Source organism: Leptonychotes weddellii, chromosome 5 (genome assembly GCF_054177405.1).
Source record: "Leptonychotes weddellii isolate Sample4059 chromosome 5, ASM5417740v2, whole genome shotgun sequence".
Taxonomy (NCBI): domain Eukaryota; kingdom Metazoa; phylum Chordata; class Mammalia; order Carnivora; family Phocidae; genus Leptonychotes; species Leptonychotes weddellii.
Window position 1 is genome coordinate 98236549 of NC_138373.1, and position 17464 is coordinate 98254012.

Genomic DNA, 17464 nt, shown 5'->3' on the forward strand with positions numbered 1-17464 from the left:
AAAAATGAATGATTTTAATGATTGAAACAGGTGACTTTAATTTTAATAATATATTTTTGACCAATATATCCAAAATATTATTTCAATATAATCAACATAAAAATATTGATATTTTACTTTCTTTTCTTATACTGTCTTAAAAACCCTGTATTTATTTTTATACTTACATTGCATCACAGTTTGTCCTAGGCACATTTCAAGTGCTCAATAGCCAAACATGGCTAGTAGCTACTATATTTATAGGACAGCTCAGTTCTAGAAAATGGTTCACAAACTTGGCTGAACATCAGAATCACAGGAAACTTTTTTAAAATATAGATTCCTGGGGCACCTGGGTGACTCAGTTGTTAAGCATCTGCCTTCGGCTCAGGTCATGGTCCCAGGGTCCTGGGATCAAGCCCCGCATTGGGCTCCCTGCTCTGCGGCAAGCCCGCTTCTCCCTCTCCCACTCCCCCTGCTTGTGTTCCCTCTCTCTTTGTGTCTCTCTCTGTCAAATAAACAAAGAAAATCTTTAAAAATAAATAAATAAATAAATAAATAAAATATAGATTCCTAGGATTCACCCTCAGAGATATGGACTTACTTAGTGTAGGTAGGGCAGGGAGTCTTTTTTAACAAGGCAGTCAAAAAACCATTGATCATCAAGCTTACATTTGGGAATCAAATGTAATTTGATTCCAAATGCTCTAGAACAACACAAAATACATCTAAGTCCTCTTCTACATGACTGTCCTTCCAATATGTTAAAAAAAAAAAAATCACATCTCCACTATCTTTTATTCTCCAGGCTAAAAATTCCAAATTTTCCAACCTCTTTTCAACCATTCCTTTTCTGACATGGTTTCCAAAACTTTCAACTCCCTGGGTGCTTTCTTCTGGATATACTCCAGTTTGGTTTATTTACAGTAGTGGAGAAGTACTATAGCACAGATAATACAAATTAATCCTTATTTGCCTTTGAAATGTTTCTCAGTACTTTCAAATGAATATGAGTATCTCTGCTAAATGTTGAATTCACAATACCTCAAACTAAAACTGTAAACTCTCATCAACAAGCATTCAGGATGTCCAGGTTCCTCTGTGTCACACTCCATCTTGTGGATCAAATTCAGAGCACTAAGTTAAGCAGAGCTACATTTTTTTCCATGCCTCTCAACGCTCGTACCTTTTTCCATAACTAGAGAAGAAAGTAGTAGGTGTTTTGATTTAGAAGAGCTCTTTCGCCTCCTTTAAATAAGTTACATAAATATAAAACATAATAATGTCACCAAAAAATCAGATTTGCCATGAATAATTGGATTTAATTCAATGCCACAAATATTCACTTACTGATGCTTGACTGAGCACATTACATGTGCCACCATGATAGTCAGGAAGCTACATGAAGAAACAAGGCAGAGTTCCAAGCTTTAAAGAGATCACAAACTAGTTTTCTCACCATGTAAGAAAAACCATGTACCAAATAAGTATACCCGTGTGACAAATTTTTGTGGAGTTCTTACTGTATGCTAGACACTTGAGTTACACACCAGTGAATAAAACGTTCAAAAATCCTTGTCCTAATGGAGCTTATTTTCTAGCAAGAGAGACAGATGATAAACAATTTAAATGATATATAAGCGAATTATATAGCATATTAGATGATAAATGTTATGGAAACAAATAGATCAGAATAAGGAGTATCAACAGTACTTGTGGGGTAGAGGACTAGCTGAAATTTTACTCAGTGGTAAGAGTAGCTTCATTAAAAAATTGATATTTGAGAAAACATTTGAAGAAAAGGGGAAAACACACAGATATCTTTGGGGGGGAGGAGAATTTCAGGCAAGTAGCCAGTGCAAAGGCCCTGAGGCAGAAGAGTAACTGGCCTGACTGAGGAACAGCAAGGAAGCCAGTGGAGTTAAAGCAAAGTAAGCAAGGGAGAGACAAACAGATTAGGCTGGAAAAGTAATTGGGTGGAATTGTTCATGCAGGTCTTTATAGGGCATAATAAGTACTTTATCTTTTGAGTGAAATGAAGAACCACTGAATGGTGCAAAGCAGTAACATGATATGCTTGTGTTTTAAAAGAGCACTCTGGTAACTATGTTGAGAATACACTATAGGGGAGCAAGAGTATAAGCAGGAAGACCACATAAAAGGCTATTGCAGTAATCCAGCTGAAAGATAGTGGTGGCTTGGACCAGGGAGGTAGCATCAAGGAAAAGAAAAGTGGTCAGACTTTTTATGTTAAAAAAAATGCTATACTACACTGACGTGGTTGTTTTCATACAGGATGCTAAGAGAGCAGAGAGGAAGAAACAATAATTCCATCAAAGGAAGGATTTGTAGCCAAAGTGACAGCTTAGCTGAGTCCTGAATAATATGTAAAAGTTCACCACAAAAAAAAATCAGGAAAACCAGAGAAGGAACTGGTATGGAGTTGTTGGTGGCCAGAAGAAACATAGGGCATGATCCTTTCCCTGGGGAACTTACAGTCTCAATAGGGAGACAATACAGAAAGTCACTTAAGACTAGAGTCTCAGGTGCCACTGGGATAAAAATTTGGCATAAAGCCTTTGGACTACAGAAATAAACAATATATGCCAACAAGATATTCAAGAGAAAAGGCCAAAGAAGTAGCCAGAAATGTATAGAAAGTGACCCCAACTCACAAAGGATCCACAGGACCACTCCAGCCGTTCTGTCAACATTACACAGGCCACATTACACCACCACTCCAGGCTCCATGAAATCTTATCTTCCACCACCAGTTCTCACCATCAATCCCCACCAACAGATCAAACTGGTATCTTGCCAAGGAAGGCCAAGCTTACCCTAACCAGAGCCAAGTAAAGCAACTGCATCGTTTGTTTGTCAGTACTCCTAACACTTCTCCCCATGACTAAAAAACTAAGCTAAACTTTTAATATGCTTAGAAAGTAATGTGTGTTCTGTGTCTGTAGAGGAGCTCATGCTATGAATGAGCCTCTAGACGAGCTCATGCTATGAGCTCATGCTATGTTGGTTCTCTCTGTGGTCCCCTCACTTCTGAACAGTGGTATAGGGCAAATTATACTCCTTCCTCTCCACATTTGCCATTTGTTCTCATCCCTCTCTACCCAAATCTGCATATTCTCTTCTACCCAATATAGCCAAAACAGCAAAAATAGAACAGAAGATGCTTCAGAGCCAGTTTCTCCCCCTCTCCACTTGACCTTTGCCTGTCCTCCCTGCCTCATGTGAAAGTCATCTCACCTCAGCTCACTCCCAAAATCCAGCATTTCCACCTGGAAGCCCCTACAAAAAAAAAAAAATCCGAGGAGCATGACTTGCTGCTAAGCTAATTCCAAAATCGAAAAAATATTTAACATATATTAAATGTTTGGTAAATGTCAGGCACAATTTCATTCATATAATCTACACATCAGCTCTAAGAAGTAGTACTGTTTTTATCTCAGAGATCAGTTAAGTAACAAGGTCCAGGTCACGCAACTAGTGAACAGGGTGTTCAAACTCAACATGTCCAGCTCTGGAACCCATGGGCCTAACTACTACTACATATCACTATGTACCTAGAGTTACCTCCACCACTTCTTCCCTATGTCCAGGCCAGTAGAGTGTGACCTTTCAGAGCAAACCTCCCCTTTGTAGGGAAAGACATGTGGTTGCCTGGGTTCCCCATCCCTCTCCCAGAATGAACAATGTCAGCAGAAGTGCCATCAAGAACAACTCGACGAACACTTGTCCAAGTGCCCAGTGGCTGGCAGCGGGCCAAATGGGAAAGGGAAGAGTCACTTTTCTTCCCACCTGCTCCCTCCCTAGCTCTTCTCAGTTACAATGGCCCATAGCTGAGTTTCAACAACCGAGTTTATGTGGTGAAACACAAGTCATCACAACAAAAATATCCACTAATAAACTGTTTGCTTGATAAAATGAGTTTGCACATACATCTACCTCTAGAATGTCAATGCTAACTGGAACCTAGCTAGCAAAAGATGAAAATTTTCACAAAGTTGATAAAAACCATGTAAGAAAAATGTTCCAATGACACACAAAGGCACTAACTTATGATGGTCTGACACGGGTAGCTAAATTTTAAAAATGAAAAATAAAAATTGTACCATTATGACAAATATCTCAAAACATAATGGTTTTGCATTAAAAGGGTAAAGAGAGAGTCCTCACATGTTTTTATAAAAACAAATACACACACACACACACACACACACAATCAACACTTGATTTTACTCTACTTGTTCCTATAATTAACCCAGAGTTAAATGATTACCTCCACTTTGTCATATATATACTAAGACATATAATTTTCATAGTTTTTAGCTTCCTCCTTTAAGATAAAGTCCCCAATTTTCTTTTTCACTATGTACAACTAAATTTCAGTTCTTGTTTTACCTCCAGTAATAATTTATGTAAACATTTTCCTTCCTCCATTATACTGTGTGTCCCATCCTTAGACAAAGAAGCACTGCAATAAAAAAAATTTAATTGAACTGAAGTAAAATCAACAGGAGACATATCACACTGTAAGGCCTTAATGTCTAATACCTAAGTTATCAGTTAGCAGATATTGAATTATAGACAGATAATAATAAGAACGGGAAAGAGGCTAGATGTCTGCAAGACTGGGGTCTGGAACCAACATGAGGACAAGGAGCCAGTAGGAGATGAAATAAAGCCAAAGAAAGGTGGAGGCTCTTGACTTTAGCTGTCACCTGGGTGTGCCTCAGCCATGACATTCAAAGTCATCTACTTGTCAGAGCCTGTCAAGATTGCTCCTGCTTCTCCCAAAGCAAACCTAGTTGACATCCCACAGAGCCCTGGCACTTTCGGTAAGAGACTTCCGGTTATGCTTGCTCCTGCCCATAATTAGGACTACCACACTCACTGGATGCCAAACACCATGCTGAGTGCTATCCATTCTACTTTTAAAATATTCATGCTAATTTTCCCCCTTCACCTTTGCATTAACCTTTTGGGAGAGGAAAGGTATATTTTTTGAAAAATAAATACAATCAAAAAACCCAACACTTGATTTTGCTGTTTGCTCTCAGAATGATCTCATAGCTAAATGATGGAGAGAATTTCTTAAAGATCCAGCATTTAGTATGAAGACTCTGACCTTACACGTAAGAAACTATTTTAAGTCACAAATGACTAACAATTTTAACTGGCTAGATCAAGTTTCCAACAACCCTACAAACACACTCTCGTGCATAGTTGAGAGAGGGCTCAAGAGTAAGTTTAATTCAGTTACAAAATAAATGGATCTTAATGTTTAACATATATATTAGCTTCCTATGGTGGCTGTAACATATCACTTTAATGACTGAATCAACACAAATTTATTATCTCACATTTCCAGAGGTCAGAAGTCCAAAATGAATTTCACTAGGCTAAATTCAAGGTGTTTGCAGGGCTGTGTTTCTCCAGGAGGTTCTAGGGGAAAAATACATTTTCTTCCTTTGTTAGAGCTTCTATAGGCTGCCCACATTCCTTGGCTCATGACCACCTTCCAACTTCAAAGGCAGCAATGACCAATGACCAATCAAGTCTTTCTCACAATGCACCACACTGACACTGATGCTTCTACTTCCCTCCTCCATATTTAAGGTAACCTTATGATTCCAGGGGACCTACTCAGATAATCCAATCTCCATATTTTGAAGTCAGCTGATTAGCAACCTTAATTACTTCTGCAATCTTAATCTCCCCCTTACCAAGTGACATAATATATTTACAGGTTCTGAGGATTTAGTATGTGGATGGTTGAGAGATCATTATTCAGCTTACCACAGCCTGTCTTTCATACCCAAAGATTCACATCCAGCCCACATGCAAAATACATTCACTCTATCCAAAAGTCTCTACTCAGTAGAGTATCAACTCATGGTTTAAAATCTGGTCTCAGGAAGCCTGGGTGGCTCTGTCAGTGAAGCATCTGCCTTCGGCTCAGGTCATGATCCCAGGGTCCTGGGATCGAGCCCCGCATCGGGGTCCCTGCTTGGCAGGGAGTCTGCTTGTCCTTCTCCCTCTGCCCCTCACCCCAGCTCATGCTCTCTCTCTCTTGCCTTCTGCTCTCTCCCTCTCAAATAAACAAAATATTTTAAAAAATAAAATAAAATAAGATCTGGTCTAAACCTTATCAATTCAAAAGTCCCAAATGTCATCATCTAAATGAGGTACAAATGAGTCCTTGGGTATAATCCATCCTGAGGCCCAATTCATCTCCATCTGTGAACCTGTGAAACTCAAGAAACAAGATATCTGCTCCCCAAATTTGATGGTACAATAGACATGGTATAACAATTATAGACATTCCCATTCAAAAGGAGAGAAAAAATAAGTTAAAAAAATTAGACATCAGACCCATGCAACTTTGGAGATCCATCTAGGCAAACTGCATTTGATTTCAAAGTCTGGGAATAATGTTCTGTGGTCCTTGGCTCCACCCTTTAGGATCTCAGCTCTGCCTTCTGGGCTCTCAGTTCTCCCCTCTTAGTCAACCTTATTTTTTCATGAAAGGTGGTACATGTTTGCAGCTAAGTAGATTAATCAGCCTGTTTTTTGCTTGTAGAATTGTTGGGATCCAACAACCTTCTTTCATTACATCCTCTCACTTCCCTTTTCAGGCCCAGCCCGATGTATTTTTGCTGGTATAATATTCTCAGGAACCATACAGATCTCCCATATGTGCCATGGCCATTTATTCCATTAAACAAGAGGCTACTCCACAGATATTTCCTGGATAAATCCATCTCTTTAACTGGCTCTGCTGAGATGTCTGAAGGAATCCATGAGTTACATGTTCAATTTCTTCAAAGTGCCCTCTATGTAACTGAATACTCTGACCTTACTTCTGAGGCCCTCCCAAAAGGTTTTCTAGCCACACCATTGGCTTTCCCCAGAACAGGCATTTCTGACAATGAATCTCCTAACTTTAGCATCATTTGCAATCTGGGAGACTGAGAATTTCTCAACTATCAAGTTCTGGTTTCATTTTGCTTAATAGTTCTTCCCTCAATCTGCCTCTCTCCTCTCCTTTTTTACTGGAAGAAGCAGCAAGAAAAACCCAAGCTGCACCTTCAACACTATGTACACAAATCCCCTCAGCTAAATACCTAAGTTCATGTTTTATAAGCTTTACTTTCCACAGAACTGCAGGACACAATTTAGCTAAGTTTTCTGCCACTGCATAACAAGGATCCCTTGTCTCCAGTTTGCAATAACATATTCCTGATTTCTATCTAAGCCCCCACTGGCAGTGTCTTTAATGTCTGCATTTTTACCAACAGCCTGTTCGTGACAATTTAGGTATTCTCTAAGGAGATTTCATTTTCCCTACCCTACTCTTCATTTTCTTCTGAGTCCTCACTAGTAGAACTGCCATCATCCATATCTCTAACAGTCTATTCAAGGCAATCTAGGCTTTTCCTATCATGCTTTTCAAAAGTTTTCCAGTCTCTGCCCATTTCCCAATTCCAAAGCCACTTCCATATCTTTAGGTATTTCTTACAGCAGCCTCCACCATGTATCAGAAACTGTATTCGTTTCCTATTGCCACTCTAACAAATCACCACAAACTTAGGGGCTTAAGTCAACACAGTTTATTATCTCACAGTTCTGGAGGTCAGAACTGGGTTAAAATCAAGTGTCAGCAGTGCTGGACACTCTTAGGGAAAATCCATTTTCTTGCCTTTTTTCACCTTTGCAAGACTGCCCCCATGCCTTGGCTCATGGCTGACTTTTATCTTCAAATCTAGCAAAGGCAGGTCTAGTCATTCTCTCGTTGCATCACTGACACTGACTCTTCTACCTCCCTCTTCCAGATCCTTTGTGCTTACATGGGGCCAGCCCATATAATCCAGAAGATATTTCTTACCTGAAGGTCAGTTGATTAGCAACCTCAATTTTATGGACAATCTTAGTTCCCCCTTGACAGGTAACATAACATAGGCTCAGGTCCCTAGGATTAGGACAAGAACATCTTTGAGGGATCATTATTCTGCCTACTACAATATATCTTTGTATAATGATAAATTTTCAATTCTCTTCTATTAAAATGGCCCACTGTGTAATCTGGTCCTTGCTCTCCTCATCTGTGTCATTTCATATCGAAACCCTCTGTTTCCACTAAGCGGAGTTTCTTCCATTTTGTCAAAAGCACAATGCTCATTCCTGGCTCGGGATCTTTGCTCACGCTGTTTCTTTTGTCTCTCTGATTCTCCCCTCTTTGAATCCTCATAGCCCCTCTTCTTCAGACTACTCTTACTATCCTTCAGCTTTCAGCTCCAATGACTCTTCTTCAAAGACAGTCTCCCTGACCCTGGGGTTCCCTAGAGTATAGATTTCCCATTGCATTCTTCGTTTTTCCTCATAGCATTTATCTTAATGGTGATTAAATTATTACCTGTGTAATTGTTTAATGACTGTTTTTAAGACACTCTGAAAGTAAAGTTCTAACTTATTCCTTTGTTATATACCTAATACCTAGCAGAACAGAATTGCAAGGCAAAAATGTACTTGAATGAATGAACATGTCTCTTTTAGGCCTCAAAACAGTATTAATTTTATAATTGAGGGTACTGAAGTTCAGAGAAATTGAGTAACTTCACCACAGTAAAACAACTAATGAGATTCCACTGGGTCTATCTGGTTTCTAAGCACATCTCTGTCACTGTGTACTTCTATTCTATCGGGGCACCAATGACCATCGTCCCTAAGAACACAGATGTTCACTGACCATCATATTGACAAATACTCATTGCAGCCTAACCTCACTTTCCTTAATGCAGTTACCTTTACCTACTAAAGTCAATGGCCCACCACCAAACGCCCAATTTCAGTCCTATTTTTAAACACTGACATGAGTAGACTTACGGACATTTTTTCCCTTTAAAATCTTTTTTTTTTAAAGATGTTATTTATTTGAGAGAGAGAGAAAGAGACCATGAGTGGGGTTGGTGGGAGGGCAGAGGGAGAGATAGACTCTCAAGCAGACTCCCCACTGAGGGCAGAGTCCGTTGCAGGACTCCATCTCAGGAACTATGAGATCATGACCTGAGCCGAAATCACCAGTCAGATGCTTAACCAACTGAGCCACCCAGGCACCCCTTCCTTTAAAATCTTTAAATCTTGGGGCGCCTGGGTGGCTCAATCGGTTAATCATCTGCCTTTGGCTCAGGTCATGATCCCGGAGTCCCGGAGTCCCGGAGTTCCAGATCGAGCCCCACGTTGGGCTCCCTGCTCAGCGGGAGTCTGCTTCTCCCTCTCCCTCTGCCCCTCCCCCTGCTCCTTCTCTCTCTCTCAAATAAATAAATAAATAAATAAAATCTTTAAAAAAATAAAATCTTTAAATCTTAAAGTTCCTTAAAAATAGCTACTGAACTTATTTTCAAATTACCAACTCAGGAAAAAAATACGCTTTGATTTTATCTACTTCTCTTGTGGGGATTAATGGCATTATAAAATCTGTGAATACCTTAGAAGAAATTTTATTAAACCAACAGATGAAACTATCAACTTTGGGAATCTGGCCAGACAAATTGTTAAAACCAAAGATCTAAAAATCATGTTAACGTTGCTAGAAAGTCCCAGAACTGTGCTTCTTATGTGTTCATTCTTGGTCTCTCATGTATAGAGAAGAAAGATTATTATGAACATTGTCTTTACAAATACCTCCTAGACTTTAACCAAGGCAGGTAGGATTCTATTTATAATTGCATAATCCTTAAAATTTCAGAACTCTTTAGGAGCCTTTGTAGGTCTTTTTCATTGTCAGCATTCAGTCCTCTATTTTTTTAAAATGTAAGTGTATTTTTGTGGCTATGAGTCAGACTGCTGCTAGAAATACTTAGAAGATTTTGATGTAGATTCCAAACTGTTGCCTGGATACTTTTTCCTTTTGAAAATGATTATAATTGGCACAGATAAAAAGCCACATTTATTAAAGGATGATCTAATTTAGCATCTTCTTACTTCAATTTCCAATGCAGCTACAAATCAAATTTCAACAACAACAAAACAATTTTAGTGATACTATAGTTACTATTATGATAAAAACCAGGTATGACTTTGAAATAAATATATTTCCATTTGCTTTCATTATACATATATAATAAAATATAATTACTAATTAATCAGTTCATATTGCACAATAATTTACAAAAATTATTTATAGTTTCAAAAAGTAATGAATGGTAAGCATCTTAAATACCACTAAAGAGAATAATGAAGTAGCCAAAAGGAGAAGCAATATTAAATGAGCAAAAATCACTGGGAAATCATATGCTGAGATTTCTTTATTTTAAAGCTAAGAAACAAAAGAAGATGGTTATAGCACTGCAGAAGAAATTTCCTGGTTCAAAATCTCTTCCATCTATATAGAACATATCTGATAGCACAAAGTAACTTATCTGATAGGTTTATATGAAATCTGAGAGCATCTCACAGGTTTTGAAATTTGTTACTATCCTACTATGACATTTTACACACTATACAAAAATATCTGCAGCACTCTGAATTCACCATAAATCAAATCCATAAAATCTCCAGAGCCTGAAAGCTTTTGTCTCTCTAGAACCCATGGAATCCCAGAGAAGCAGTAGGAGTCAGAACTGACTTTTTAAGAGGTAATGCAAAACTACCAGACAGAGCCAAAGATCCACCTGTTGTCAATTCATAACCTGAGTCTTAGAATAAGAGAAGTTATTACAGCATAATCAATAGATCAGTAATATATGCTTACTGAGAACACAGCAGGTAGCAAATATTTGCTGAGTGACTGGCTATATGAAATAATAAGGTTCATAATTTGGCAGGAAATGAAATTTTACATCTTCAAATCTCAAAAACTATATTTGTTAGGCATTCACTCTAAGTGTAGGGCTTGGTACCAACAAGGACATAAAAACAATTCATCTATGTGCCCTGATATGTAGTTACAATGGACAATTCATTTGCAACACAATGCCTACCTTGAAGAACTGGCAATTTAAATAAAGATGAATACTCAACATTCCTTTAAAAAACTTAACCAGGAAAAGATATTAGTGCCTTAGACTATTTCCTAGAAATTGTCTAACTGTCTAGCACGAGACCACAAAATGCAAGTCCTGAGGGTTTCTAGTTGTGACAGCTCAGATACTCTTCAGAGGAAACTAAGAAGAACCTAAGAAGAACACTAGTATAATTTAAAGGACCTTTGGAAATTTTAAGGGCACTTCAACACCATTTGTTTATTAGGAGCTTTAGCTTCTGTAAAGCTTTCCAGTTACCCAAATTAGCAGACCTGAGATAACTTTGCTTCCAGTTCACAGGAATTGAAAATCAGAGATTTTAAAAAAGAAGAAGAAAGAAAGAAAAAACAGAAGCTTAACCCTAATGACACTTCTATTCTACTTTGTGAATTTTGCTGGCACTCTGGTCTTATTTCCTTTATTAAATTTAGTCATTGTTTTTAAGGGATTCAAAATCTAAGCTGCATCCCCAACCCTCCCCAAAAAAGACCTGTAGGTAAATAAAATATTATCACAAATATTTGTTACAATAAAAACATTTAGTGGGCTCACCATAATTATAACAGAAAATTACATTTTAATTTTTTAGAAGAGTAAACTTGTTTTAAATAAATGCAACACATGTCAATTTCCTCCTTTTCTTATTGTAAGCTTTAGTGTTACTGTCCATGGTGACACATACTGGTTATATCAGGCAACAACACCACTACAGAGACATTCAAGTTTTATTTTATGTCTGTATCTTGGTGGCAGATTTGCTTAAGTGGTTTTATTTTGCATATCCAACTCTTCAGTAATTATGAGTTGCACTTCTCTTGAACCCATGGTACCAAAATCACAAAAGAAAAATCTGGATGGCTGGGGAGATGCTTCAGTCAGTCCATTAGATATGTTAAACCAAACTTCATTTCTCTTTTGCTTTCATCTATACTTCACCATATGTGAAATGAATCTCTCTGTATGTATTTAGCCACCTTTTAGAATCTCATGTTCCATCTTTCCACAAACCAAACAATATTCAAAAGCTTTGGTAAATCAAGGTGATGGCTTGATGCATTGGAATTTGCTTCTGACTACACATTTAAATATAAATTAAAATGTAGACATTTATGCATGGCCAACACCCACTGATTTAAAAAAAAAGTTCTATAATATTAAGTATACGATTAATGGTGATACAAGATATACCTTTGAATTAAAATTTATTTGAAAGATTTCAAAATAATATTTAAGAGAATATTATTCTCTTTCTCTTGACATTGATGGAGTAGAATCATGATCTTTCAATGAGGAGTCGTTTCAAATATAGTACGTTTGTGATATACAGTAGATAAAACTATTGAGAGGTATTCATTTTTCCAGAAAGCTACTCCACATAAAGAAATTCCTCCCAACCAGGCACCATTGTACCTGAAACTTTCAGAGAGCCGTGTCTTAACTAAGATTAAGCTATCCTATTTTCTACCTAAATCAATTTCACCCAAATGAGGCGTTTGTGCTATAATTCATTGTTCCCCAGACTCTAAAATCAACCATCTGCCATCGGAGTTTCTGTACAGTAATTAAGGAACTATCCATTAGAACTGGCAAGAGTACAAAGTAAGGAGGAGGGGAAGGGAGGGGAGAAAAACCAAACCACTTAAAAAGAGATGGAAGGGGTGTGTGTGTGTGTGTGTCACGTTAACCCCTCCACGTCTCAGCTCCAGATACTGCCATCCATGAGGCAATATAGAAGTTAGGAGGAGCTGTGAGGCCAACTCCTCCGGGGTTACCCGAACTGAAACCGCACTGGGGACTCGGCACGCACTCCATACCTTGAAAGAGAAAGGCTTTCGTCCCATTATGCAGCCCAGGGACCTGACGCACTCCAGTCGTGGACTCCCCAAGTTCTAACTCTGTTAAGACGTCAATCTGTAGGGAGGGGTCCACACCAAGCCCCCAAACTGGTGGGGAGGGTGGGGGAGAAAGAAAAAGCTCCATCAAAATACAAGCCTCTTCCTCCAGGGCAGCAAAAAACCGCGTTTTGGAGACAGTATTGGGAACTGACAAGAGAGGCGACTCCCTCCACCGCGCAGAGCCTTACCTGAGATCAGCAGCCAAGCTTTAAATAGAGGAGCACCCAGTCCCATTTCCCTGACTTACTTTAAACCCCTCTCAGTGCAAAGTTCCCCCTCGGCCCTTAGACCCTGGACTAGGGGTGTGACCGGCCCTGCCATCACCAAGGCAAGCTTCAGAAAAATCCAAATCCAAACCCGCCCGCGACTCCAAGCTTCCCACTCCAGACCTACTTCGGGTGGAGGAAAAGCAAGGCGTCCCCAGTCAGTCCAGCTGCCCCGAGGCGAGGGCCATCCGTTCCCCCCGCCCCAGCTCTGGGCCACTCACCTGCTCCGAGACCGAAGATCAAACAGACTGTTCTCAGTAAGACCCGAGACTCCATGGTGTGGATCTGCTCAGTCCATCGTCTCCCTCTTTAAAAATAAAAATAAAAATCGAAGAGGTTCTCGGAATCAAGCGGGAAAATAGCGTTTGTGCCTTCTGCCGCTGCCTCGCATTTACTGATTAGTGGGATTAATACGATTTGGTTTCCTAAGAAAAAAATGGGAAGACCCCCCAGGCACGTGAAGAACTTAGACCCTCCAATGCGCACATCATTCCCACACGCAGAGCCGAGGCGGCAGCGCGGGCAGAGCCCGGGGGCCCAGAGGGAGGGGTCGGGCACGCTCGGGGGCTGCTCCGCCGGGGAATTAGCTCCGGAGCTGAATAAAAGCAGCCGAAGGCACGCACACCCAGAGGAAGGGAGGCGGCCCCAAGAAAGCCGGGGGTGGGGCGGCCCCGCACCCGCCCGTCTTCCCCCGCCGCGCGAACCTGTTGTAAAGGCAGAGACAATGGAGAGAGCGCCGGAGACGCGCGGAGGAGAGACGGCTCCCCCGGAGCGGGAGGGGCAGGCCCGGGGAGGCGGGGAGAGGAGGGGCAGGGAGGGACCTCTGAGGGCGAGGCCCGGCGCTGCGCGTCCCGCTCCAGCCCCGGCTCCAAGCCCCGTCCGGCGAGCCCCGGAGCTGCTGCAGCCGCGCCCTCCTACCTCCCTCACTCGCGGACCCAGGCAACGCCAACCTTCTTTCGGGAAAGGTCTAAATTCAAGATGCTAAGTTGATGGGCGGTCTTTGCTCTCACCCCTCGATTTCGGGCGCGTGTCTTGAAAGACGGACGGAGAAAAAGGACCACCCAGTCGCAGAAGGCGAGGCTAGGAGACGCGCTCGGCCGCCCTTTAGGCAAAGGAGGGAAGCCGGTGTACAATCGTGCACTGGGCTCCGAAGCAGCCCCGGAGACTGGAAAAGGAACTCCCTCTCCGGGGCATGCGGAGAAGCGCTGCCAAAGCAAGCTAGACTCTCGAGGTGGGGCTGGACGAAGTAGAAAGAGACTGGCAGAGGCGGGTGGCGAGCCTGGGAAGCCCTGGCAGCCCTGGGGGAGAGGTTCCGTGCCCGGGGCGGGGCTCTGGAGAGCTTCCCTAGCGCGGAGCGCGCAGGGGAGAACTTATCCTGGAACTGCTGGACAGCTCCGGGACCTCGCGCGCCCCCTGCCAAACAACGCGAAGAACCGGGCTCGGGTTCTCCAGGGCAAGCACACACAGCAGGAGAATAGGGCACCAGAGCCAGCGTGCCTGCTCACACCGAAAAGAAGAGAGAGATGATAGGTAGGTAGATGAATGGATGGATGGATGGATGGATGGATGGATGGATGGATGGATGGATAAGAGAAAAAGAGAGAAGAGAATTAAGCAGAAGGCAGAGCCTGGGCAAGACAGAAGAGCCACCCTGTTGTTGACCACACTCAAGCAGGCTCTACCCACCCTTCTCACCCTTCTCACGCTGGGGCCATAACAGTAAGGACATCTAAGATCTAATTCTCAACAGGCAAAAGTATGCTTAAGGTCAATTGTACATAATATTTTTCAACACAGCCCTAAAATTTTGAGGTAAATTTTGAATAATGACATTCAATGCCCATAGTGGAAAGTGAGAGTTTCAAAAGTGATTAAAATGTTAATTGCTCCAAAGATCAATTGAGTTTCTTAACTTTCCATCCAAACAAGTAGATTCTGAGTTCTCTAACAGGATCCTACACAGCTAGTTACCAAAACGGAGTCTGAGTCTCCAGCAGAGACATATGTACTATATAATACTATAAAGGGATGAGGGGGACATTTTTAGCTTTATATTTGGAATTTTTAAGGAAAAAAGTCACAATCTGGAAACTTTTTCCATTTAATTTTTAAATATCTCTCTTTATCAAATTTTCCACTTAATTCCACTTGGAATTTTGTAAACTTTAAGGAAGAAATATTACAGTACTTAATGAAGTATTGTTGTATGAAATTTCCTAAATTTGCAAAACAAAATAAAATTAATCTAATTGAATTGAATTAATTCAAAGGAAGCAACTCATCAGAAAATTAAAGATCTTTCTATAGCCGTACATCCAAAATATTGGATTATAATAAGTATCTACAAAAGTTACATAAAATAAATTTTAAATAATCCCATCATTTAAAATTCTACTGGAAGATAAAATAAGAAGGAAAAATAAATATACATATACACACATATTTACATGTAGAAGTTCTCCTAACCTACAGGTACTCAATCAAATCACAGAATCAGGAGTACTCTCCAATCTCTCTGATGTTCACATATTACATGCTGAAAGCTGGTGGTTGATAAGCTTTTCTCTAGCACCCCCCCCCAGACACACACTTAAGCTCCCTCCAGAAGACTAGTATTTTATACCCCAAATTATTGCAGTTTAACCTGCTACTGTAATTATGTGAGCTAATTAAAGTTATGGAAACCATTAAAATATGACTACAGAGACAGAGAGAGCTATTTCTATAAAACTAAAGTATAAAGCTTTGGAAAACTGTAAGAAAGGTGAATCATTGTATTAGCTAGGGCATGGTTATCAACCTGGGCAGAGGTTCTCAGCTTTAGAGCTATGGACATTTTGAGGTTGGATACTTCTTTGTTAGGACTTTCCTGTGCTTTGTAGGATGATAAATAGATCTTGGTTTCCACCCACTAAAAGCCAGTATTTTTAATATTCCATTTTATCTATATGCCTTGTAATTATATCTTTTGTGTAGTTTCTTAAATTGATGCTCTAAGGAATACAATATACATACTTAACTTTTCACCATGTACTCTAAAGTTTATATGCTACCACTTCAATTGGAATGTAGAAACTTTACCAACATACTGGTCCCTTTATCCTCATCCCTTTATGTTGTGGTTGTCTTATATATTAAATCTGCATACACTGAAACTTCCTTCAGAAAATGTTAAAATGTTTGCTTACAGTCATTGTGGCAGAAATAATAATGCCCTTTCCCACCCTCCAAAAATACATGTCCTAATCACTAGAACTTGTGAATGTTACCTTACATGGCAAAGGGACTTAAAGTTGAGGAAGGAATTAAGATTTCTATTCAGGTAATCTTAAAATAGGGAGATTATCCTGGATTGTTTGGGTGTGGCCAATATAATCTCAAAGGTCCTTATATGTGCAAGAGGACAGCAGAACAGAAGTTCAGAGTAGCAAAACATTAGAAGAATTTGTTTTGCTGTTGCTGCCTACGATGACGGAAATATATAGAAGGGCTATGAGCCAAGGCATGTGGGTGGGCAGCCTTGAGAAGCTAGAAAGTACAAGAAAAAGGATTCTCCCCTACATCCTTCAGAAAGGAACAGAACCCTGCCAATACCCTGACTTTAGCCCAGTGAGATCCATTTTAGACTTGTGAGCTACAGAGCTATAAAATAATAAATCTGTGCTCTTTTAATCCACTAACTTTGTGATCAGCATTCATAGAAAACTAATGCAAATACTAACCACGTAATGAAAAGTTCAGTCAAAATGGAAGATTCTACTGACCCTTAGAGGATTCCCTTCTACCATATACACATCACAAAGCCAAATGAAACGTTTAATATTTTTTTATTCATAAGAAGAAAGAAAATTCTCAGATGCTATGAGAAAAAAGGTAGCTGAAGATTGGCGGAGAAAGGAGTCGCCAATGCAATGATTGGGAGAGGGTGGGACACAGGGTTTCAGACTTAATAGGGGCCCTAAGACAATGGGGTAGGATTTTAATATCCACACAAGAACTGGAAACAATGAATTATGGGCAAAGCCAGAAGAGATGAAGATGCTACTGGTCCCTCTGATAAAAATAGGAAGCTTTGAAGGATTATGCTGTATATAAAAAGAAACTTTAAAAATTTTGTACATTGGTCTAAGAAGTGACAAAAGTGCCTTCCAGATGCACATGACCACAGATGGAAAATAAAGTCATCTATAATAAATGTCAATTCTCAAGCCTTGCCACTTGCAGATACACAGTCCAAAATTACACTCCCCACTGGTGTATGAATTCTATAGTCAGAAATCAGAATAAA

At 40.1% G+C, this 17464-nt stretch overlaps 1 protein-coding gene across 5 annotated transcripts in view; it reads right to left on the reverse strand.

The window, feature by feature from the left end:
• NELL2 (neural EGFL like 2) overlaps nt 1–14524 on the reverse strand; it is a 305243-nt gene extending 290719 nt beyond the window's left edge. Inside the window, exons 1-3 of one of the 5 annotated variants that reach the window (XM_081821534.1) lie at nt 14187–14524; nt 13398–13483; nt 12830–12958 (exon numbers count right to left, since the gene is read on the reverse strand). In XM_081821534.1, coding sequence (XP_081677660.1) covers nt 12830–12958; nt 13398–13452 — 184 coding nt within the window. In that variant the 5' untranslated portion in view covers nt 13453–13483; nt 14187–14524. The other 4 variants (XM_081821531.1, XM_081821532.1, XM_081821535.1 and 1 more) reach the window with 4 other exon arrangements.
• Between the last annotated feature and the right edge of the window lie 2940 nt (nt 14525–17464).